This window comes from Ptychodera flava, chromosome 16, assembly GCF_041260155.1.
Source record: "Ptychodera flava strain L36383 chromosome 16, AS_Pfla_20210202, whole genome shotgun sequence".
Taxonomy (NCBI): Eukaryota; Metazoa; Hemichordata; class Enteropneusta; family Ptychoderidae; genus Ptychodera; species Ptychodera flava.
This window is the reverse complement of record NC_091943.1, coordinates 11,015,631-11,039,207: the sequence shown is the minus strand read 5'-3', so window position 1 is coordinate 11,039,207 and position 23,577 is coordinate 11,015,631. Positions and strand designations below refer to the sequence as shown.

Sequence of the window (23,577 nt, the reverse complement as noted above, 5' to 3'; positions counted from 1 at the left end):
AGCCTATTACACCTCGCTACACTTCGTTACGTCCGCTACACCCCCTTCTCCAATTTTCATAAAAATTTTACTCCTACACTTGGTTACACCTCGCTACACGTTCTTAACTACGCTACAAGATGGGTGTCTCTCTGGCGAGTAAAAAAGTGACCATCTTACAGCCCCTAACACCTCGCTACACTTCGAATCGTTACGTCCGCTACACCCCCTTCTCCAATTTTCTTAAAAATTTTACTCCTACACTTGGTTACACCTCGCTACACGTTCTTAACTACGCTACAAGATGGGTGTCTCTCTGGCGAGTAAAAAGTGACCATCTTACAGCCTATTACACCTCGCTAACACTTCGTTACGTCCGCTACACCCCCTTCTCCAATTTTCACAAAATTTTACTCCTACACTTGGTTACACCTCGCTACACGTTCTTAACTACGCTACAAGATGGGTGTCTCTCGGGCGAGTAAAAAGTGACCATCTTACAGCCTATTACACCTCACTACACTTCGTTACGTCCGCTAACACCCCCTTCTCCAATTTCATAAAAATTTTACTCCTACACTTGGTTACACCTCGCTACACGTTCTTAACTACGCTACAAGATGGGTGTCTCTCTGGCGAGTAACGACGCGACTGCTCTTTACAACTTTACCGTTCTATTCCATACTTAATATCTACATGCATCACCTCAACATATCTTGAAAATTATCATGTTTTAGCTTTCATCAATCACCAACGTACCCTAGTATAGTTTTTAAATTATTTGTAGGGGTCCCTGGTCCTTTAAACGAAGTTCAGGTGACCCTCTCTCTTTTACTACTCTCAACTTTCTTTCTCTTCTTAAAGGCATAATTATTCACGATATGTAAATCGATGGCAAGACCGAGCTGTTCCATACCAGACTCTCTATGTGAAAATAGTCCCATCTAAAATAGGCTGCGCATTGATATATTTCACTGTAATTAGACTTGTTTTCCTAGCATTCGCTACACTCGCAACACCTAAATACGTAGCGAAGGGTAGTCTATAAAAAGTTTGCACCTCGGATCTTGCAGTGTATAATTCTAGCGTTAGTTTTGGCAAAGTCTTGACTTTTGAGCGCGGTGTTATTCTCCAGTTCTTTGAGCTTTCCTTCTATGGAGTTGAATCGTCCTTTATCATGGAGTATTTCTGACTGTAAATTGTTCATGGTCATAGAATAGCAGGTGACTTGGTTTTTAAGGAGATCCACTATTTCCCTTGAGTGTGATATCGTTGACTCTAATTGTAATTGATTCTGTTTTAATATCTGTAGTGACCTTGCTACTTCATGATTGGTGTAAACTTTGGCGTTTTGACAGTCGTCATAGTGACCGCGGACTTCCGCTAAAGTTGAATTGCCTTGAAAGTTGTTAACTCGATCGGTGGAAGAGTTTGAAGCCGATGTCAAATGGTCAATTTTCGTTTCTAGTTCCCTAACCCTTCCACTTAGCTGTTGAATTGTCCGATCGCCACTTCCAGAGCAAAGCCAAAGTGGGTCCCCCACATGTGGTTCACATTTTTGTTTCACGTCTTCGCTTTTCTGAAGAGAGAATTATACCTCGTAAGGTTGGTAAAGTTTAAACAAAATACAAATATTTCCTTTGAATAAATGTACATACATAGATACATAGATACATATATTAGATACATAGATACACCATACATATTAGATACATATATTCACATTCAAACGTAACTACACACACACACACACACACACACACACACACGCACGCACATATATATATATATATATATATATATATATATATATATATATATATATATATATATATGTGTGTGTATTTATATAATCATATACAGTGTATATACACAATATAGTGTATACGTATATGTCTATACATGTATTTGTTTGTATAGTGTATGTATGTGTGTGTGTTTTAAAATATTGTTTATGTAAAAATACATAGACTGTTTGTGCATATATACATTAATAAAGTTGTATGTAGTACTCACCTTTTTGTTTAAATCTTTAAAGAACTAGCATACCGAAGTGTTAGGTCTTGCCTCGGAATTTTGATCAGAATAGCTTTGACTCTGTCCCTGCACACATTGACAGAATCCGAATAACTCAGAAGTGTGTTTGCGAAGTCACTTGGCGAATTCAGTCGCTCTACAGTGCCCCATGGTATTCCCATCGCCCTAATGACATCCTTTGCCTTCTCAAGGTCATGTTTTCCGAGGTCTTCGAATATTTTCAATAATTCCGAGCGACAGGCTTCCGACGGATTTTCCATGACAATAACTCACTTATCTGAAAGAAATCGTGCGTTACTAGATACTATACCTCCACTCAATTGCCTCGACTTGATGATCTTCATTTCTCAGCATTCAACTAATGCGACACAACGTTCACTTTCAGTTGAAATGTATAATATAGACTCTGTGATTTTACCCTTTGTATATCACGGGTATAGGAGAAAAATCAAGCCTTATAGGCCGGACCGCATGACTGTGCGTGGCCAGTTCGGTACAGTCTCTCTTTATGAGGTTGGGGGGCTCCTACTCGAAGAATCGCGGCCATGCTAGTAGGAAGATGATGAATAGAGCTGCTTTCTGCAAGACACGGCGAAACCACTGTTTTACTGCGAAATTCTGCGCGTAGAAGTTGCATGATTCGTCAGCGCCTTTTTACAGTTACATACTGGTAGTCTTGCCAACACCTCATCACGACTCCTTTCCCCAATCATGTACATAATAGTGTAAGAATATTGAATCATTATGTAAAATATTGCCTACATGTTGTTTTTTCAATAGTGACAGAGTGACTTGTTTCTATTACGTTGTTACAATTTCTGATCGAGAAAAAGGTAATCATAATTCTGTCGCGAGCGGGCGCTCCGGTGAACGCAATTTGCCGCACACATCTGAATCTTGGGGTCTAAATTACTGAGTAAGAAGGAGGAAATTTGAAGCTCTGTGACGAAAATTTAGGTCATGAAATACTCAATCGTTATGACATTGGTTCCGTATATACAATTGCTAATGACATACCGCGACAATCATGGAAACTGAACGCGTCACGTCCACATGATTAGATGGATGAACAAGTTTGTTACCGATTTTCTCACGAGTGTCGTCTCTCCAGAGAACTCGAAAAAAAAATCGGTAAGGTGAGCTTGAGCGTGTAAGTTGATTTTAACTGCGAAGTGGTAAAACTTATATTTGACAAACGTCACTTTGAACACCTGTCACCGCATAGAAGGGGAAGTCACTCCGTTCATCGAGGCTGAAGAGATCTAATGTTTGCTTTGAGTAAAGTACGCAGTTCTCTGTAGTTTTTCCACAAAAATGAGGCTCTGCTATCTTTGAAATTGTATTTTTCATAGTGATATTAAATCCTATTTCATGGATTGCACACGTGGCTATGAAATCTAGATTCGCTTTGAGTTAGATGTCACCTACTCACTGGCCAATGCTTCACTGTTATGTTTGTCTTCAAGACCTGTTTCAGATGTAAAAGTGTATACGAACTGTTCTTCTCAAACTTAGTTCAGTACAGTTTTAATAATATCCCACATGACCCATGAGTTTTCTTTTGTCCCTGAACGAAAGAGTACCGGCAAATTTTACTTCACAACGCAACACAAAAATCAAAATCTTTTTCTTAATTAATTGCTCTTGGAGGTAAATTTGGCATGGGAAATATGAAACATTGCATGTAACAAAACAACATTAAATTTCATGGAGACTAACTGATAGTGTCGAAACTTCTAAACCAGCTCTGGCAATTTCGTTGAATATATCCATCCAAGGTCATTCTTAATCATGTTGATGTATGGGACTTTTCGGGGAAATGTGTGTCATGTACAGAACGACGAGAATATTTTGCCGACTCGCCCCCGGCTAAGGAATCGTTCACTTGGCTGATTTTGCATCATTTGACACGGTGGTACGGGAGGACAAGTTTACGCGCCAACAAGGCCTGCTGAACACTTCTATTTTTGCTCGAAAAAAGAGAATACATGGAATGCGTATATCGCCCTGCATAAAGGGGACAAACGCAACAATGGGCCATAGTAGCTTGAACTGTGTGGTTCTATCAACCACTCCGATACGTGCTTTTGAATATAAAAGCTGCTTTGCATACTTGACGAACATGTAGGCGGGTGACCGCCATGTTTCTACGGCATAGGTGAGAGCCTGCCAAGCCGAACATGTTCTCGTTTTCAGGTAACTCATGTCACAGTACGTATTAAAAAACATCAAAAAGACTTGGTGCGAACAATGTGGACTCACTATTCACACATGTATGTGAATAATAGAACAGTCTGAAATGCCGCAGGTGAAAGGACTTTAGTGACAATCTCGCCTTTAGATTCTAATTTTTGAGATAGAGTAAGAGCAGATCATTCATATTCAAAGAGATAATGACGTGTACTAAAAAGAACGTTTTATGCTTCATTATTTGAATTAAATGTTGATAGATATATAACAAAAAAGGCGGATCAATTGACGTCATGACCATAGTGTTACTTCGCAGACAATAATCGACAAGGCCGATAGCTAGGACATTCGATAGACGATAGACTGGAGATTCATCAGCATGTATTTTAACGCTTTCAGAGCAATCATCCCCATGTTATATTTGTCATCTTTCTTAACTCTCCATGAGAAATTACTTACCAAGTTATTCGGAAAGCGTTAGCAGAACCAAAAGTGATAGAATTTCCTTCTTCTGTTGTCACAGTAGAATTGAACGCCGAAAGAAAAATCGAAATTCTGCGTCACAGCGCTATAAATAGATTGGGTTTTCCCCAACAGTACTAGCATACATAACAATCCCTTTACACTCAATGGATTTATATTTCTTTTCAAGGTATGCCGGTGTTCCCAGTACCTATATTTACAATATTGTACTCGAATTTTCTGTAAACTTAAGGTCATCCGACATGTACCAAATTTTACTGAAAATTCCTTCTGTCTAACCTTCTGACAATAGTGAATTCGATTGGGACGGAGCGTTCTGGATGTCTATGTATGTGACGGCGAGTGCGTGGTCTCTGCCTCACAGATCATGGTTTTGCAGTAGTTTTGGTGCTGCTTTTGTTTTAAATACACTCATACACCATCTGAAATAATTATTTTCTGAAATTCACCCCCTTAAGGGGCGATCAGTTATTACGGTCCTGTAATTATTACGGTCCTGTAAAGATCCAGTTCTGTGGTCATTGAGATTGTCATCAGACGAGGCAAGACGGTCAGTCCAAATGCATTTTTGGTTCAATATTATTAAGGTTCTAGATTTTAAGCTTTGAATGATAAGGTTTTCACAGTTAACGCTTGGTATTTGTAACTCTGCAAAAATATAACGCCTTGCGTCTACCTTCAAACTCAGTCCCGAAGGCAATCGCCTTGTAGATTGCAAATTTGACACTGAGGGGGTGTGGAGTAGAGACTCATAAACCTGACGACAAGTGATAATCACAGTGGATCATGGTCTGAGATGAATTCGAACTTCGCTGACAACAGCTCCTGTCTTCCTCCGAAGGCAAAGGTAAAACCCGTTTAATGTAAAAAAATACATTGTAGTTTAATACCTGGGAGACGATGATGATGATGATGATGATGATGCATCATCATCATCATCATCATCATCATCATCATCATCATCATGAAGTTATTGAAATAGATAAAATGGATGAAGACATTAGGTCCCCATTAGCTGTATCTATTTTGCAGTTATGTCGATAACATGATCTGAAAGCGAAGGCAACTTATGCTAAAATACTTACCGAAGTGTGACTACTGAATTTTTTTATAAACACGGGCGACTGAAACTTATATGACTGGCTTTTTAATTAACTTCATAACCGGAGTCCAAACCGGCCCTCTGAAGATTGGGTGATATTTTTTTGTAAGTAACGTGCAAACAGGAAGAACTAACAAGTTCTAAAATAAGATGCTAGACATGGACAGAAGACTTCAATGCAATACTTTATCTTATCTTATCTTATCTAATCTCAAGTACGCAAATGCAAATTAATAGCACAGCGATTATTTCAAATACTTCATTAGAGCATGGAACATTATTTCATGTGCCAGTCTCGATTTTAAAGTATGTCGAGAAATTAAAAATCCTCATGATGATGATCAAAATATGAGTTTTTTTTCGATACAAACAAAATATGACTTAAAAATATTTTACATATGTAGCATCAATACCCAATCTCTCTGATTTGATCATATCATCTGACCATAATTGTATATTTCAACCAAAACATTTAAATTTCTGTTTTCAAAATACAGATTTGACGCCTTCCCTTATTGTTCACAGTCTCGTCTCAAATTCCCAAAATCCATAGATTTGTAACAAATATACATCATTTTGGCCAAAATATGACACCTGTTTACGTGAATATAACATTAAAAACAGTTGGTGTATTGGCATTTGCTGTTTTCACATACATGTATGATTTGGAGACAAAACGCATTTATATCGTTAGCGGGATTAAAGTCCAAGATTTCAGTGAACTATAGAAGAATTGGGAAAACCTTGCAATCAATCGTCGTTGGCATAATTATATGCACAAAATTCAAGAAAGAAACACATTGCTGTCACGAATTATTACATCGCAACTTAACATCAGAGCATCGTAACAAAAAACTCATCCAAGGGTAACAAATCTTCGTACTCCTTTGGAATGCTGTATTTGTCTGTCTGTCTGTCTGTCTGTTAGTCTGTCTGTCTCCCGTCAAGTTCTGATTTCAAAACGTTCAATCAACAATAGCTGAAAGGACGTTCAACTTCCAGAAGTGCAGCCATAGAAAGAATGCCTGGCCCGAGACCTGTGGATGGTTTGTCTGAACGTTTCTGGTACTTCGCTTCGTTTACGAAATCAGTTTGTATCGGAATATAAATATATGTATATCTGCCAAAAGCGAAAAAATATTCGTTAATATTGAAGGCTTTGTTTACTTTATTTTTTAACGAATGTAAAAAGGTCATTGTTCAATTAAAAATGTTGATGGAACGTAAATGTGTAAACGCTTAAATACAAATCAAGTAACTTCGTACACAATTACGGGCACAATATGATAAAATTGTTAATCAAGTGGGCTGAACCGAAAATCGTCATTCAGCCCCTCCGTGGAAAGTAGATGCAACAACGGGACATAGTAAGTGTCAATATGTGAACTTGTGCATGATGCACTGAACACCTAGCTCAATCATAGACAGTAGAGGGGGTCCCCTCTACTGTTTATTGCTCAATATACCTTTGCCCTACCTGCATCATGACCTATAGGAAGTAAGACATATGCAATGTGATAAGTAAAAAGACCACATTTCATTCTTTGGCAAACTCAGCGATCACAGAAATGCTCTCCATTGCATTTATGAAAACGCTGTGGAAAATTGTTTACGTTGTCTTGAACGAGAGAAATCTTATTATAGGTGCAGGTCTGATCAGATCTATGATTTGATGTTCAGTTTCATTATTCATGCAATTGTTTTTCTGAAAAATCAGTAGAGTCCAACTGAGTACAATATTTGTTAGTTCAATCAGTAAATCGAGGAGGGTGGAAGAAGATATCCCCAGTGATATTGCATCGATGCTTCTCTGAGTCAGCTGTTTATTTATCAACCAATGTCAATAAGGCTGCGATTATTTGCCAAAAATAGCATGAGTATTCCCCTTTTGTATAGTATACGTTAGCACGTCATGGCAAAACGACATTATTATTATGCCATGCCTCTAGGTTGAAAGTATAAAGATACTGCATAGAAATCGATTGATGTTTAGCAGATTGCCATGTCATCTACCCAGTTTGCACCCGTGAAAGACCGTGAAATTTGCAACTGTAAATGGCACTAGTAACGAAAAGGCTGCAAATGAAATGACAACACGAGCTAGTACACACGTTTAGCGACGTTTCGTGACGTTTCCGACCAGGGATTTTAATAAAGCAACGTCCCATAATTAAAAGCAGGAAGGTGTTGTGTACCTTTGGCAGTTTGAGGGGTACCAAAAGAGCGCCCTCCTTCGCAGTAATTAATTATTCAGACTTGTGACCGTTCACATAAACTTTTGCTGTCACTACTGTTGTGTCAATGTACATCAACCTATTGGAAACACATTTCAACTTTGCTACTGTGACAGATCTCTATCGGGTTAACGTTGTGCTTCCCGTCTCTTAAATGCTTCTCAATCGTATGTCCAAGTAGCTTGCTCAATGGAAGTTTTAAACTAAAAGTCACCTTTTCCATGTTAGTTTATTCTTAACCGTATACATGTAAGTGTGTTTATTGCATAGTATTATTGCAATTGACTTTTACGCTTTGTTTTGAATATTATTTTTCTTTATTGTAAAGCGTATCATAGTATTGCAGCTATTAATACAATACGCTGTATAAAAAGTAAGGAGATATTAAGATTGAAAATCTATAGTAAACATTTGTCCATCATAATTATTTCACCTATTTATCAATTTCAACCCCATCATGTCTTTCTCACTAGCTTCTATACTTTATCATACGTAATCACAGACAGTTGCTAATGTCAGTGTCTATTGTATTGTACATTTTACAGAAGTGTTCCAATCTGTTCACATTAAAACACAGGCAAAACAGTACTTTCCATCATACAGCAACATAACCTGTCGGTTCACAACTTTTAACCTTCTCTACTTAGACGAATTCTCTGTACCATTTCTTCTGTTAGGGTGTATGTGACCGGCTTCGTATCGGCAGCGCAAACAGTTCGCCTTGGTAAAATATACATAATTTATGAATATGTAAGGTTTGACGGAACAGTATAAACTTTTTCTCAAAAAGAACGATGACGTACGATTACTTGTACACAATATAAAAATTAAAAATGGTCGATCATATATGCAACATAAAAAATGATTCATTTGAAAACGTTAAGTTTTAATTCAAAAGGTAACTTAAGCTTCTGTACAATATGTTTGATATTTGACAAGTGTTATTTGACAAGTGTTATCTAGTAAAGTTTCAGTCGACAATGACGTTATCCATGAATAAAGGTCACAATTTCAAGACGGTCATAACAGAATACTAAGTGATATCCTGTCTCTAAAAAAAATACTTTATACTTCAAATTAAAGTGAATATCTTGTCTGAGTCTTGCCCATTTCACTGCCACCTAACCACTCAGATAAGGACCGTGGACTTTCTGCCAGGAAATATATTCTTGTATTACGTCCAGTCACTATTCAATATATTTTCTTTCTATATATACTCTGATAGCATTCCTTCTAAGATTTCAGCTTTGAGGCACCGCTTCCTATCACTGTTCATTCTACAGGGCTCGAAATTAGCGGTAATCCCGCGTCCACAGACTACCAACGTTTCCCTGGGGCTACCAAAACCCGTGAAATGGTAGCCCACACGGACTACCAAAGCCTGGGACATGAAATTACTTAGTGAGCGACATGATGTTGATCGCTGTGAGATGACGGATGCTCATACAGTCAACCAAGCTAAAATATCATTATGTGAACTGATGTACGTGGATGACAGGCTCGGGAAATGATGGTCAATGAAAATTCATTTTCAAAGTTATTTAATCACAATATATCAATCACAATTAAACACATAATTATCACACTGCAAAGAAAAAGCTGTTGAGCCATCCACAAATCACGCTTTCCGAAGTGTAGGAGATCATCCCATGATAGTGTACTATGGTGGAGAAATGTGGCCAAAATTGCCACGAAAGTATTAAGAACATGACTGTACCAAGTTGTCCTCCTGAAATTCATAGCCAATCTATTTTAGCCATGTTATGTTTACACGTGCTGAGTGAAAAGTCGTTGTCTTGGCGAACACCAAACCTTGCGTATAAGTACTGCGTATGTATGAATAGGTCGTCAATTTTTGAGACGTCACCGTTGTCCACTACACATGCTATACCGTTCTCCTAAGGCTATGATCTGCAGGTATTGATGTCAAATGACTAAAAAAATCACTTCCAGGATAGAATCATACAAAATAAATCTGTCATTGTCCAGATATAAATAAAAATATCCTTTACAAAAAAACTCTTCATTCATGCATGGGCTACCAGAACTTGTCACTGGGCTACCAACTTCAGAAAATGGTAACCCAATGGGAGTATCAGGGAAAAAAGTTAATTTCGAGCCCTATTCAACCAACCAGAGATTCCATCTGTTAAGATAATCTGTTAAATCTATCATGTACCTAATTCATGACTCACTGATTTTCTTAGCCGAAATTGCCTTATTAAGGGGAAACCTCGCCTTCCAAGATCAGAAAAATTTGTACCTTCAACAGAATCACTTCACTGCATTCCACACCGTTATTATACTGTCTCTCACCATAGTGTTATGCTTCACTGTATTAGCCACTGTCTATTATAAGTTTAGTAATAAAATAGTCTTCTATAGTATTAGACGATTTCGTCTCCCCACGAGGCTGCTTCCTCAGACCTGCTTATACTCTATACGTGTTTCAAACTATGTGAGTTTCCTACATTGGTACATTTTGAAGACTGTCTCAACTGTCAGTTTTAATAAGGATACGTAATAATTTTTAAATTTTCCTCATTTACAGCCTCTTCGTTTTGCGGTGCAGATCTCGGAACAAAACCAAAAATTCGAAACATGATAAAATTCTTCATTGCGCTAGTACAAGTATCTACAGTGACTTTCACGAAAACGACATCGTCTTTGATGTACTCACGGCTCTGGTCCCAAAGCTGAGATAACGGCATAAATAAAGGACAACCGACGGCGATATTCATGTCAGAGGTCGGCCTCTGGAAGGAACATGACCTAGGGTCTGGTCGAAAGCTGTATTTCACATCAGTGCGATGCTTGCTCCCTTGGTCAATCAACGTCATCGTAACTTTGTAAGGGAAAGGCCATTTCAAAATGGCGTCGTATGGGCCCTTCATGACGACAAAGAATAACGAGATGTGGGTAAATTTTCCCATTCCATCACCATTCAGATAAATGCGGGCACACATTTTATATCCATGACGACTTGAAAAGAAATACACAGAAAAAAAAAGGAGAATAAATTGACAATAATCTGTCATTGTTAGCATCTTCTCGTCTTTTCGAAAAGTCAGTAATCTTCCATAACAGGACACCATCGTAAGAAACGGATTCAAGCAAACTTATGCTGTGACGTTGTTCTGCTAAGGACACGTCGTTGAGGGCGGTGACATTCTCCAAGTGTTTGAGCTTGCGTTCCATGGAGTCTAGGCGCTCTTTATCGTGAAGTCGTTCTAATTGTAAATTGTTCATTGTCGTGGAATAGCAGTTAACCTGGTTTTTGAGAAGATCCACCATCTCCCTGTAGGTTGATATCGTTGTCTCAAATATTGATTGCCTCTGTTTCAGTTCCTGTAGTGAGCTTGTCACTTTGTAATTGTTGTCAACTTTTGAGTTTTGCCACTCGCCACTTTGTACCTCCTCTAATGTTGATCTGCTTTGAAAGTTGTGAACTCGATCAGAGGGTGAGTTTGAGGCCGATGTCAAACTGTCGATTTTCGTTTCTAGTTCCTTAACCTGTCGACTTAGTCGTTGAATTGTCTGATCGCAACTCCCAGAGTAACACGGTGATGAATCGCGTTCATCCGGTACACATTTTTGTTTCTTATCTTCGCTTTTCTGAACGGGAGAATTATACATAGTAAATTGAGTATGCACAAAATACAAATATTTTGTTCATATGAGCAGATACATAGATAAAAGCATAGTTTACGCAGACAGATACATACATACATACAGACTGACATATGGGTAGATATAGAAAAATGCATACACTTATAGATGCACATGAAAGGTATAAATGTAAAAACCACTGCTTTCTCAGGGACGCACGATTAGGCGAATTCCCCTTCAAATAATCGCAAACACATGATATGTCGCCTTTCTACAATGAGGTTTGTGATTATGATTTACACAGAGTGTAGAATTCCACTTCATGGTTACTGTCTATGATGCAACATCACACAGTTCATGTAATCCACTATCTGCAGCTGCAGCATAGTGATACAGGCTTCCTATCAGCAGAAAGGCATGATAAAGCGGAAAAACTATATTGAACTAGAGTTTACCACCTAATATAAAAAACCGTGTTTTAACTGAAATGAATATTTGTGTATGCTTCTCATTTATTCAACATTCACTTGATTCAAAGAATAAGGAAACAGAAATGTCTTTTATTTGATATTTGATCAATATTTTGACCTTAATTTGCTAACCGTCCACCATGAAATTATTTTGATTTGCTTTGATTTGTATATAAGTCCCGCTAAATTTTCAAGCAGTGGGAGACATTCCCTTTGTGAGAGAAACCTTGAGAAAACAATGATAAACGATATTAAATATATATATATATAATATATATATATATATATATATATATATATATATAACATCGTTTATATAATATAAAATATATAATTTAATATATTTAATATGTATATTAAATATATATATTATATATATTATATATTATGTATGTATGTATGTATGTATGTATGTATGTATGTATGTACGTATGTACGTACGTATGTATGTATGTATGTATGTATGTATGTATGTATGTATGTATGTATGTATGTATGTATGTATGTATGTATGTATGTATGTATGTGTATGCACATATGCAAACATGCATACATGTATAAATAAATATGTGAGAGCTGACACGTAAGCACATAAATGCTCACCTGTATATGTGTCTTTGTGAAGAAATCAGCATTCTGAAGTGTTATGTCTCGCCTTGGAATTTTGTTCAGAATAAATTTGACTCTTTCCTTGCACACATCAACGGAGTCTGAATGATTCATAAATATATTGGCGAAGTCACTGGAAGAACTCAATCGCTCTAAAGAGCCCCATGGTATTCTCATCGCCCTCATGAGGTGTTTTGCCTTCTCACGGTCACCTTGTCCAAGGTCTTCGAATATTTTCAGTAATTCCGAGCGGCAGATTTCTATAGTGTTCTCCATGGCAATAATTCAGTTATCTGAAATAAATCGTGCCTTACTGGAAAATCAACACTTACAAAATGTAATAAAACTGAATCGGTCTGCTGTTCCCAGCATTCCTTAAATACGACGCAAAAATCACCTTTAGGAAGTTTTTTTTTTATATTGGCTGGTAAAGTTATATTGGCTGTTAATATTTATATTGGCTGGTGAAGTTTTCAATTATATATTGGCTGGTAAATATCTAGAAGGACATTTTAATTTGGCAATCAACAAAGGGAACTCTCTCTGATCAGCCACGTAGGAGCTCATACATTCATGAGAAACGTGATATGAAAAAAAAACTGTCATCGGGATCTTACATGCCCTATAGTTATCAGAAAACAAAATCACAGCTATCACGTAAAGACAATTCAGTCTAGTTGTGCAGAAACACTGTCTCACGTTGATAAATTTAGTTAAATATTAACATTTTCAAACATATATAGGGAGTGACTTCCTGTACAAGGTACAGAATGACACAATAATATCAGTACCAAAACCTCCTGCGCATAAAAGTAGGTTGATACTTCGGCTCTTTATTACATTTGATATAGTCATGTCACCAGTGTCACCACCTCATTTTGAGTGTTTTCCTCAGCTCTTTTTGTGAACGAATAAGACTAATTGATCCGGTATTGAAACTTTTGCTTAAATAAAGAACAGTTTGTTTATTTCACGGTGATGGTGTACATTGCGTTAGTCTCTATATTGCTCTACGTGACTACAACTTGTGAGTGAGAGAAACGCAATATTTCTGTCGTGGGCGGGCGCACCTTCGCATTCAATTCCAACATGAAATTTGTCTCAGTGCGCCCGCACATAAGTGAATCTGAACCATTAGATTGAATTATGGTTATTGAATAATTGTATGTTTCCCAGGAGTTGGGGTCGCGAGCCTTCTAGTATATTTTTACAAGGGAGTTTGCTGTCTGTGAAATCTTGTTTTATTACAGTAAAAGTAAACCTCGTTTTATGAACTACCGTTTGGCGCTATTTTTTCTAGATTCAATTTGAGTGCCTTTAATGAGTAACTCACCTTCTGAACTATTTTAATTCCGGCGTTTTCTTTCTTTTCTAAGACTATTTTAGATGTTGCAGTAAAATGTAAGCTGTCCCTCCATACTACTAGTAATACACTTCTTCAAGTATAATATATAGCATGAATTTGTATTTTTCGCAAACAAAAAATATAGACAAGTTTTCCTTTACAACAAAAACAACTAAAATCGTTGTCAAAATGTTTACTTCGGTCATAAATAGCTCTTCAGTATTATATTTCAAATTTTGTATCTGTATCCATTGACATTTCTGATAACAACCCTTGAAATTTTTCTGAAAAAATGTACTTCTAAGGTATAGGCTAGGTCATCATGACTTCAACGTTGCGAGAGTGGTTTGACGGCTGTTGCATTCGCAAAAAAAACTTGACCAATGTTCGCCGGCCTAACAGTGGCGAAAGGAACGTTCACTTCAGTGGCGTCACTTGGAAAGGTCATACACGAGGATTTCAAAAAGGGGTCAAATGTTTCTGTGTCATCACGGAGTGCTTTCTGAATACCTGCTTACTGCTTCATTGTTTGGGACAAAGAATATGCATAGATGTGCAGCCATATGCATTAGAGGGGAAGCTGTCAATTGTGTAACCGTAAACCAAGGTCAAAGTGAACAATTGCTATCAGTCAATATCCACTGAACTTCTTTGTAATAACGTGAATGCAGGCTCGCGGCTGACCGCCATGTTTCCATGCAAAATTCTGCCGAGCCTATAGTTCCTTGTAGTTTTGTAATACATGTCTCAATATATCAAAAAACCCCATCCAACATATTTGGTGCGAACAGTGTAGACTCACTGTTCGCAAAGGCGAATTAAATGTGTTAGGAGGACTGTCTCAAAAGGTTGCCCGGTGAAAATCTCGTCTTTAGATCCCGACACCTTTGAGACAGTTTAAAATTATCATTCAATTTCGAATTTGAATAGCATATGGTACTGAAAGAGAATGTTTCATAATTTCACTATAATTTATCAAATGCAAAACCGATGTGTGTATTAGCCCGCGGATCAACTCACTGACGCCATGATGTTTGCCGTTCGACGAGGCCGCTAGCAAGCAAAGCGCTGTGTGTGTCATTTCTTTTTGACACTTACAGAATAACCATCACTATTTTACATTCGTGTGTTCCATATTTTGATAGCCTTCAATAAATCATTACTCACCTCATGATTGGTGTTGGAAAGAACGCGGTATAACTTCCGTGCCTTCTGTGAGGCCGGGCTGTGACCATCAAAGGGATGCCAGAAACCAAAAGTCTGTGCTATAAATAGACTGGGATTTCCCGGTTAGCACAACACTAAATTTATCTCTCTACTGAAGATGTTCCGAGTATCCTAGTTTAACTCGTTTACCGGTTTTGCTTTTTATTTCTTTTAACATTGGTTTATCCGACTTATAAAACACAATATTAATTTTCCTATTGCCACCATTTTCAACTTGAAAAAAATTAAGTAAATGGTGAGGCCGGTTGGACGTCCTTTATGCAATAACACAGGCGTTATAGTTTGCGCAGGGACTCTCTCTGTCCCCGATCATTGTTATTCAGTCCTTTTGCTGCTGTTTCTTTTAGACATGGAGAAAACATAAGAACATTAGCAAATTTGCCGTTTTCAGTGCTGTTCCCCGCGATATCATAGCAACTGCCGACTTGACTAGGGTTACAAACATAATCTGTAGGTCATGCGCTGATGAGTCGGCTAGCGGCTGCGCAGAACAGAGGGCTTTTCATTCGAGTAAATACGTATGACAAAGGCGTCACATTATTACCTGGTCTACTGTCGTACTTTCACTTTTACATTCGTTGTAATTTCCAATGAATGCGAAATTGGCGAGCTTGTAAAACCCCCTCTGACAGCAGTGCACATATTGGTAGTCTTGAAAACCGGTAAATAACCATGCCTCGAAGATTTTCATAGCGATGTAATACATTATATGCATGACTACTGCTGGCTTTCAGAATGATGTTTACTCGCTGCTGTAGCTGTTTAATGACACACTGAGTCGCTACTTGGTTGATACAGGCAGAAGGATAGGTAGCTTTATTTCAGTACCGATGGCCAATGGCCAAATTTTACATAATAGTAGCGATATCTTTTCAGTATCGCTTCTGGTTTCAAAATGTACACAAACACACTTTGATTGAAGATAACTTATTGCACTTTAAGAATATTCACCCTGAGATAAATTTAATGACACACAAATATGCATGGTTCGCCTATTTCTCTGCTGTTTATAACTACTAGTATTAGCAGCGGACAAAAACATTCAAAAGGTATATATATATATATATTTACTGGTAAAAATATTGTCTTTTTCAATCTGTGTGGAAACGAAAGTGCAAACAAGTAAAAAAATAAATTTCATCCTCAACAAGATTTAAATTATGCACTTCGCATATTGTGTCGGGTCGTGGAATATTATTCACTCTACCAGTCTATGTGTTTATTGTGTGATTTTTGTGGTAGTTTGCGTTTTTCAATGCAAATGAAATGAAATATGTTCTCTTTTGAATTAGACACGGGTATTCTGATATGGGCTCACCTATAATTTTATAACATCTTTAGCAGAATGAAAGTTTCAGATATGAAAACCGCACGCGTAGACGTTTGGAGAATGTTACATTATTTGTCTGTATTTTGTGTATGAATATAAGATGCAAACACTTTTCTCACGACATGATCGCACAAAACTCACCGAAGGGTTACACGTTATCGTACTCCTTATATTTATGTTTTTGTTTGTTTGTCTGTCTGTTTCTTTTTCTTCGCCTTTTTCAGAACACAGTTGATAACCAAAAGCTATTTTTTCTTATAAAGTCATAGTGACAAAGTAATTGCTCTAGATTAGTGAAAAAGTATACATCACATATATATGTCATTAATGTTTCTTTACATCTTTTCTTTACATCTTCTTTTAAAAATAACAAAACAGGAATAAAACCTACCGTATTCAATATGAAATGCACTATTATAACGGTATATAGCTACGTATTGTAGGACTTTTTAAAGGAATGGCGTATGTAAAATGACCATCGTTGAGTTTTCTGATCATTGAATTTCGTTCTGAATGGAATTCAATGAAAACCAGCACTAATGAACCTCTTCTACAGAAAAGATTTGTCTGTCTCGCGGTTAAATTAATGTCATTGAAATTTCTGATTTGTAAAGTCATTATGTTATATTCGGTACTAACGTAGGAATCAGAGAGATTAAAACAATCAGTCAGCCGACAGCAATCGTTGAACAGAGACGAGAGATACCAAATTTTTTTACATTTTCCTAGCCAAATTTAAACTTAATATATACACCAAAAATAAATGTATAAATAAATAAAGTAAAATAAATTATTAGGTGCTTCTTTGCCCAAGAACGAGAACTCTGAGTACTTATAACTTAAACCAGTTTGCAGTAGCATAATCTTTCCTAACATTAAAAAAGAGAGAATTATTGAAAAAATTCAAAATTGTAGCTTAAAAATTTGTCCAACTGGAAAAATATAAATACTGAAGTAACAATAATGTCATTACTTTCGAAAAAATAATTTTCAGCCATCGATGCATGGAAGTTTTTTGAAGTGATAAATTTGTTGCCGAAATGTTGATGAAGGAGATAATGAATATTTCAATAATAGTTTGCACGGCAAATACTCTTGTACAATAAATGTATACGTGTAGATTTTCAGGGGAATGTTTTTCATACCTGCAAAAGAGGTAAAATGAACAGATAAAGTAGAAACCATTTGTAGGATATCCACTTATCTCTTTGCTGTTTTGTATTTTGTCACTTGAATGCCCATTCTCACAACAATGAAATTCCATGCTTCCGATATTGCTGGTCGTTCAGTAGGCGTGTATGTAAATGATATCAGATGAAAGATTTTGTAAAAGTGCATGAACACATGTTGTGATCGCTGTAGCTAACCACAAGTAGTTAGTTAAAGCCACACAATACGTACTCATTTCGGCAAAACAAGATTCTTTCAGTGACTCTACAGCCAAACAACTTATTCCGATGATATGTAACCTCTGACAAGAAAAATTTAGATACTGCAATATGATTCTTTAGCAGTTCTGACACAAATCTATGAAAGAATAGATTTTGGCTTCTGGTAGAGTCATTGAAAATTTCTTGCTAAACCAGGTCACTTGTATCTACAACCACCTTTAGAAATGCCACATCGTCTTTTACGTACGCATGTCTTGGACTCTCCACCTGTGATAACGGCATAAATAAGGGGCAGCCACTGGCAATGTTCATATCTTGTGTCGGCCTTCTGAACGAAGATGAAGTCGGATCTGGTCGGAAAGCGTCGATCACGTGTTCTCTGTTGTTTTGATCTAACCACATCAGGGTGACCTTTTGGCGAAAGGGCCATCTCAGGAGAGCGTCGTATTGTCCCTTCATGACGACGAAAAAGAGAGATACATGGTTACCTTTGCCCATACCGTCGCCATTCAGATAGATACGGGCGCACATTTTGTAACCATGGCGACTTGTGTAAAAACAGGGAGAATAGATGGAGACAGTTCTACCAGAGATAGCCTCTTGTCGCTTTCTTGCGAAATCAGAAATTTTCCAGAGAAGCACGCCATCATACGAAGCCATTTCTAAGGATTGTATCCTCATGTCTTTTTCAGCGAGGGCTACGTCCTTCACCGCTATGATTCTATCCTGTGCCTTGATTTTGCATTCTAAAGCCTGCAGTTTCTCGCTGTCGTCTCGCTTACTTCTTTCAAGTTCACGTATCCTTTCCTCATCATCCTCGATCTGCTTATTCAACACCGCAACAATTCCTTCGTAAGTCGACAACTTGGTCTGTAGCACAGTTTGCTTGTTGCCAAGAGAGTCAAAAGTCGCTTGAAACTTTTCTAGAGACCCCTTCAAACCATTGAGGGTGAGACCATTTTCAACGACGGCAGTTTTCTTCACCTTTTCTTGCAATGCATGTATGTCGCTCTCAAGGTTCTTGTTCTCGCGGGTTAGTGCTTCAATCTTCTCATCGTGGTGGTTGACTTTTCTCTTGACGTCATCAACTTCATTATCAACTTTAGTAGTTTGAACCGAAGCGAGCAAGGTCATCATTGTATTCATCACCATCAGTAAATGGTCGCCCATCGAGTGCTTCGTGTGTTCATTTTTCTTTTCTTCCTCAACCTAGAGTGGAAAATAAATTGTTATCCAAACGTCATATTTAAAATCTTTGAGCTGTTAGAGAGCTGAACCACGAAATATTACGCTTGTTATGAATTTTATGCCAAAATCATTGTAATTAATTCATAATCCTTTGAGTTTATCTTCATTTATTTATTTTATTTAATATTTATCTGCTCATTTATTTGTCAACTTCGTTACATATTGTAGAATAAAGGATAAATATTTGTGTAGTCAGTTTTCTTAGAATTAGGTCAATTTCTTTCTTTACATTTTGTGCGTTCAACTTTGCAATGCATAAAGCCTTCCACTTTTACGTGCCACCCTATCACTGTATTCATCAATTATAAACATTTTCGTGTAATTCGCGGTTTTTAGACACATTGCGTGGCGATTGGTAGTTGCTTCGACTAAGACATGGGAACATGACTTTTACTTACCAATTCTTGGCAGCCGACTGGTTTGAATGGGCAAACTGTACGCTTCTTCGGGCAATCACCGGTCTCCGTGTCGAGATGTGCCGCCAACTAAGGACAAAATAGATCATGTTAAAATGATGGGAATAATCTTGAATCACATTAAAGCAATCATTTGCTCATATTCCAAATCATTCACTAAGGAAAATTTGATCTCATTCTATGCCACTGAGCAGATTTATTAATATTTCTCTACCACATGGAAAACAAACGCTCTATTAACATAATGAACAACAATAATTAGAAGTTGAAACACTGAATAGTACTGACAAAACAAGGGATATTATGACAGGGTATACCCTGGTAACGAGACTGGAAACGTTCAATCGCTCGGTTATGTTAAATAAGATGCCAACAATTCAATTTTGTGATGCGTGAAAATTGCCCTTCAAATCGAAAACAAACGTCTGATTTTATTGCTTTCCTGAACGACTGAAAGTAAAAGACAACCATAAATCCGCAGACCGTGACGATGACGTCAGTTTTTGAGAGTAAAACCGAAATTTCTGTTCATCACTAAATATACTTATTTCTTAACTTATTCCCTCGCGTCATTAGAAAATAAGATTGGTCACGTGAATTACCTTTCCACGCACGATATTGTCTTTCTCGCAAAATTGACATTTGACCGGGAATTCTGTACAATCATCGTAATGGACCTAAAATGAGAAAATGATTATTTTCAGTTATCCCATCTTATTTTCTTTGAATGACAATTTCTTTTTGAAAACGACTTTCCAAGAAAGAAACCATATTTTCATATTGTCACATCGCCAGAATACAATAATTTTTAACAGATATTTAACAATTTGTACACTGTAACAGTTTTGGAAAATAAAAAATGTATTATAAAAATTTAAAGAAGTTGACGAGTTCCGATTTTAGGTCAACCAAGATAAAAGGTGTGACGGCTGAGAGGAACTTCAAACTTCAAGTTCTTCAAATGTTTATTACTTCTTTAAATTTCCACTTCTACATTTTGACTGCGAGGTTAATACTTCTTCAAAACGCCCATTCTTCCACATTCTGGACTTATTAAATTATATTTCTTGAAATAATGCTACGACCACATTACATTTAAACTTCGTTATTGATCATGGGTTGTCCTTTTCCCAAATAACACGAAGGTTATTATGATCAAAATGGATGTGGTGAGAGCTAATTGTAGCGACAATTAAATTAAAAGTTAATTCATAAGTCCTGATTTAGAAATGAGAAGTCAGCGCGGTTTGAAGAGGGAAGTATACTGCCCTTCTGTGGCTTTCCAACAGAATTCATAAACTACCTTTCACGCACTTGAACTTCCCATACCGGCCAGCACGCAATACACGTGCATCTACACTATTGAAGTAATCATCAGTTCACATTTGCTGTGCCTTGCTCACCTGTAATTCCTTGTGCGGAAACTCAGCTTCGCAATACTGGCATCTGACAACTCTCATGGAGCATTCATTCGCCAAATGTTCGGCCAAATTGTCCCTCTTGATTCTTATTCCACATCCTGATTTGATGCAGGTGATCCTCGCCGATGGACAGCCAGCTTCGTGCTCCTATCAGAGAAGAGTTTTAAGGCGGTCAGTTGGTTTGTGCATATTATTTTTTAATTAAATGCAAACACGAGGTACCTCGCTCTCTGGGAAGTTTAATTCGCAATCAGTAATCACCAACTATTCGATTTGCGCACCCATATTTGTCACCACTTTTGTACACATTAGTATTGGTGTATTTTAGAATAATTATCTACCGTTGTTATTTTCCCGACTACGCTGAAAAATTTCAGACTATTTCTCTTCAAAACGCGGTCATTGTTTCGGCAGGGAAACTGATGATGTGTTCAGTATTTGATGAGAACTTTAATCAGTGGTTGTGTTGTCATTTTTATCATCGTAAAATTTCCCAGGATATTTATGAATCTAATCTCGAAGTATGTTACCTTTACTGGTAAAGCGATGATGATTAATCTCACACGGAAGCCAGTCAACTGTCGTTTCCCCGATAATTACCAGTCACATGAGCGCTGCTGTGTCAACAATCGTGATTGGACATGTGACGAGCAGTCGTGTTACTAAACTATTACATGTAATAGACACGGAAACTGGAGGTTGTTTTTGCTGCTTCTAAATGCGATAAAGCTACTCGGCTTGCCTCCCTGAGTCCCCTCCAACTCTCCCTCAATCGTTACCACTACTTGCAACATACGTCGAACCTTACAATGATACATTGTCTGTCTCGCTGTTTCTACTTACTTGGTCGTATTCCTTGTAGAGGCCTTTCCAATCACAATCTTCATTAGGACACTCAACACTGCAGCCATTCAGTTCTCTGAGGATAGCTCTGTCCCTGTACGTCTGTAAAATATACCAAAATACTTATTTAACACATCGCCCAAGCAGTGTGACCCTTGTTCACTGTTTTCTCTCGAGAAGTCACTGATAGTTTTGAAAACTCGAAAACCATAGATAGTAGTTAGTGTCTATGCAGAAACAAAGAACAAAAAAAAAATATAAATCATAGACTTAAGTAAATGCTGATATCGAGGAAATGTATGGAGGTCTAACCGAATTAAAATACTAAAACAAACGAAAAGGGAAGTCCTTGGACCACTATTTCAGTCCCCTGTCCCTTATCTCTTTCTCTCACCTGATCTATGCTTAGTATTGAATCGGTATTTCCCTCTTCATTACAAGCTTTGCACAGCACGCCAGATTCGCCTTTACTGGAAAAGATAAACATAGGTCGATTAGAACTAACACGAATGGAACTAATTTGAGATAATTGGATGGTGAAGTAATGTCGGTTTCATCTGCAAACGTAAGCTCATCTTCTTTTCTGTTTACGTTATACACTTGTTTTTATGAGTAATTTGTAATATTGCAACATTCAGCCATAGGGCAGGAAACACCTTCGCGAAATTTGAAAAACATGAAGATCCAATTATCCTAAATTGGTTCAAATCGTGTTAACTTCAAAACTGCATCTGTGATATACAAGAAGCCTAGTCTAAGTTGTAAAATGTTCGATAAAAATCAGCGGATACACGGGCAAATAGTTATCTGCATTGAGAAGAGGCCTACCCATTTGATATTTTAAAGGGCTTATAGTAAAGACAGGGTGAGAAATATTGTAAGTGTCACTCAAAACGAAACAACGTTCCCTATGACTGGTGTTACTTGTTAGGCTTAGTTAACTCTTGCACGTACAAAACCCTAAATCCCGTCGGTACACCGCACTATTATAGTCGTTTCGAAAAGTTGTAGGTTTTTGTCTGTAAACGTTAGCATGACATTGATTTATTTTTAAGTTATGCGAAACATATCGTTATTGTCAAGATTCTCAGAGGAGTGACAGAAAATATCGCACTTTACCTATTAATAAAGAATTCCAAGCATTCCTTGCAATAACGGTGGCCGCAGAAAGTCTGGATTGGATTTTTTAGAATCTGACTACAAAAGTTACATACATATTTCAATTCAGGAGGCTGGCCGCCAAAGATACTGCACGTATATCCTGAAGACATAGGTATGACTGTTCGCCTCTACAATTATTATGATTCGGACAAATGCATGTGCAGAGATATCTACCAAGGATAGCCTTTTAAGTAACACCATATCGAAAGGAAACTAAATGCTTTTCCAGGTATTCTCTGCTATTTCTAGTTATTTCCAGTCGATGACTCACTCTGAATAGAGTATGATGCGTGTTGGGAAACCCACATAGCATGACGTCATCACGTGATTCCCCATTTGTTGACCTTTGTCCCTTTAAAATATGTTACATGGAGGTAGCTCATTGTGAAAGCAATATTCGCTGGTACTTTTGACGGAACTCAGACCCGAGAAGACAAAACGACTTCGAATTAAGAGCCACAACTATATTACAAGTGAAATCT

The 23,577-nt window shown here is 37.4% G+C and overlaps 2 protein-coding genes and 1 long non-coding RNA gene across 4 annotated transcripts; all 3 read right to left on the bottom strand.

The window, feature by feature from the left end:
• Positions 1-646: 646 nt before the first annotated feature.
• Positions 647-4,756, bottom strand: LOC139152804 (uncharacterized). Its single transcript, XR_011556712.1, has 3 exons — positions 4,666-4,756; positions 1,996-2,293; positions 647-1,558 (listed from the first exon to the last, which is right to left on the bottom strand). It is a non-coding gene; the product is annotated as an uncharacterized lncRNA (long non-coding RNA).
• A 4,134-nt stretch (positions 4,757-8,890) lies between these two features.
• On the bottom strand, positions 8,891-15,319 carry LOC139152794 (TNF receptor-associated factor 3-like). 2 transcript variants are annotated; one of them, XR_011556707.1, is made up of 4 exons: positions 15,226-15,319; positions 12,708-13,006; positions 10,156-11,640; positions 8,891-9,302 (listed from the first exon to the last, which is right to left on the bottom strand). XR_011556707.1 is itself a non-coding variant. In XM_070726132.1 (3 exons), the coding sequence occupies exons 2-3, from the start codon at positions 12,987-12,989 to the stop codon at positions 10,993-10,995; spliced, it is 930 nt and encodes a 309-aa protein (XP_070582233.1). In that variant the 5' UTR covers positions 12,990-13,006; positions 15,226-15,317; the 3' UTR covers positions 8,891-10,992. The 2 variants fall into 2 exon arrangements, 1 of the variants encoding a protein (XP_070582233.1); XM_070726132.1 differs by having other exon boundaries at positions 8,891-11,640; positions 15,226-15,317.
• A 759-nt stretch (positions 15,320-16,078) lies between these two features.
• Positions 16,079-23,257, bottom strand: LOC139152793 (TNF receptor-associated factor 2-like). Its single transcript, XM_070726131.1, has 7 exons — positions 23,054-23,257; positions 22,329-22,404; positions 21,935-22,036; positions 21,074-21,238; positions 20,273-20,347; positions 19,653-19,739; positions 16,079-19,215 (listed from the first exon to the last, which is right to left on the bottom strand). The coding sequence occupies exons 1-7, from the start codon at positions 23,203-23,205 to the stop codon at positions 18,193-18,195; spliced, it is 1,680 nt and encodes a 559-aa protein (XP_070582232.1). The 5' UTR covers positions 23,206-23,257; the 3' UTR covers positions 16,079-18,192.
• Positions 23,258-23,577: the final 320 nt, after the last annotated feature.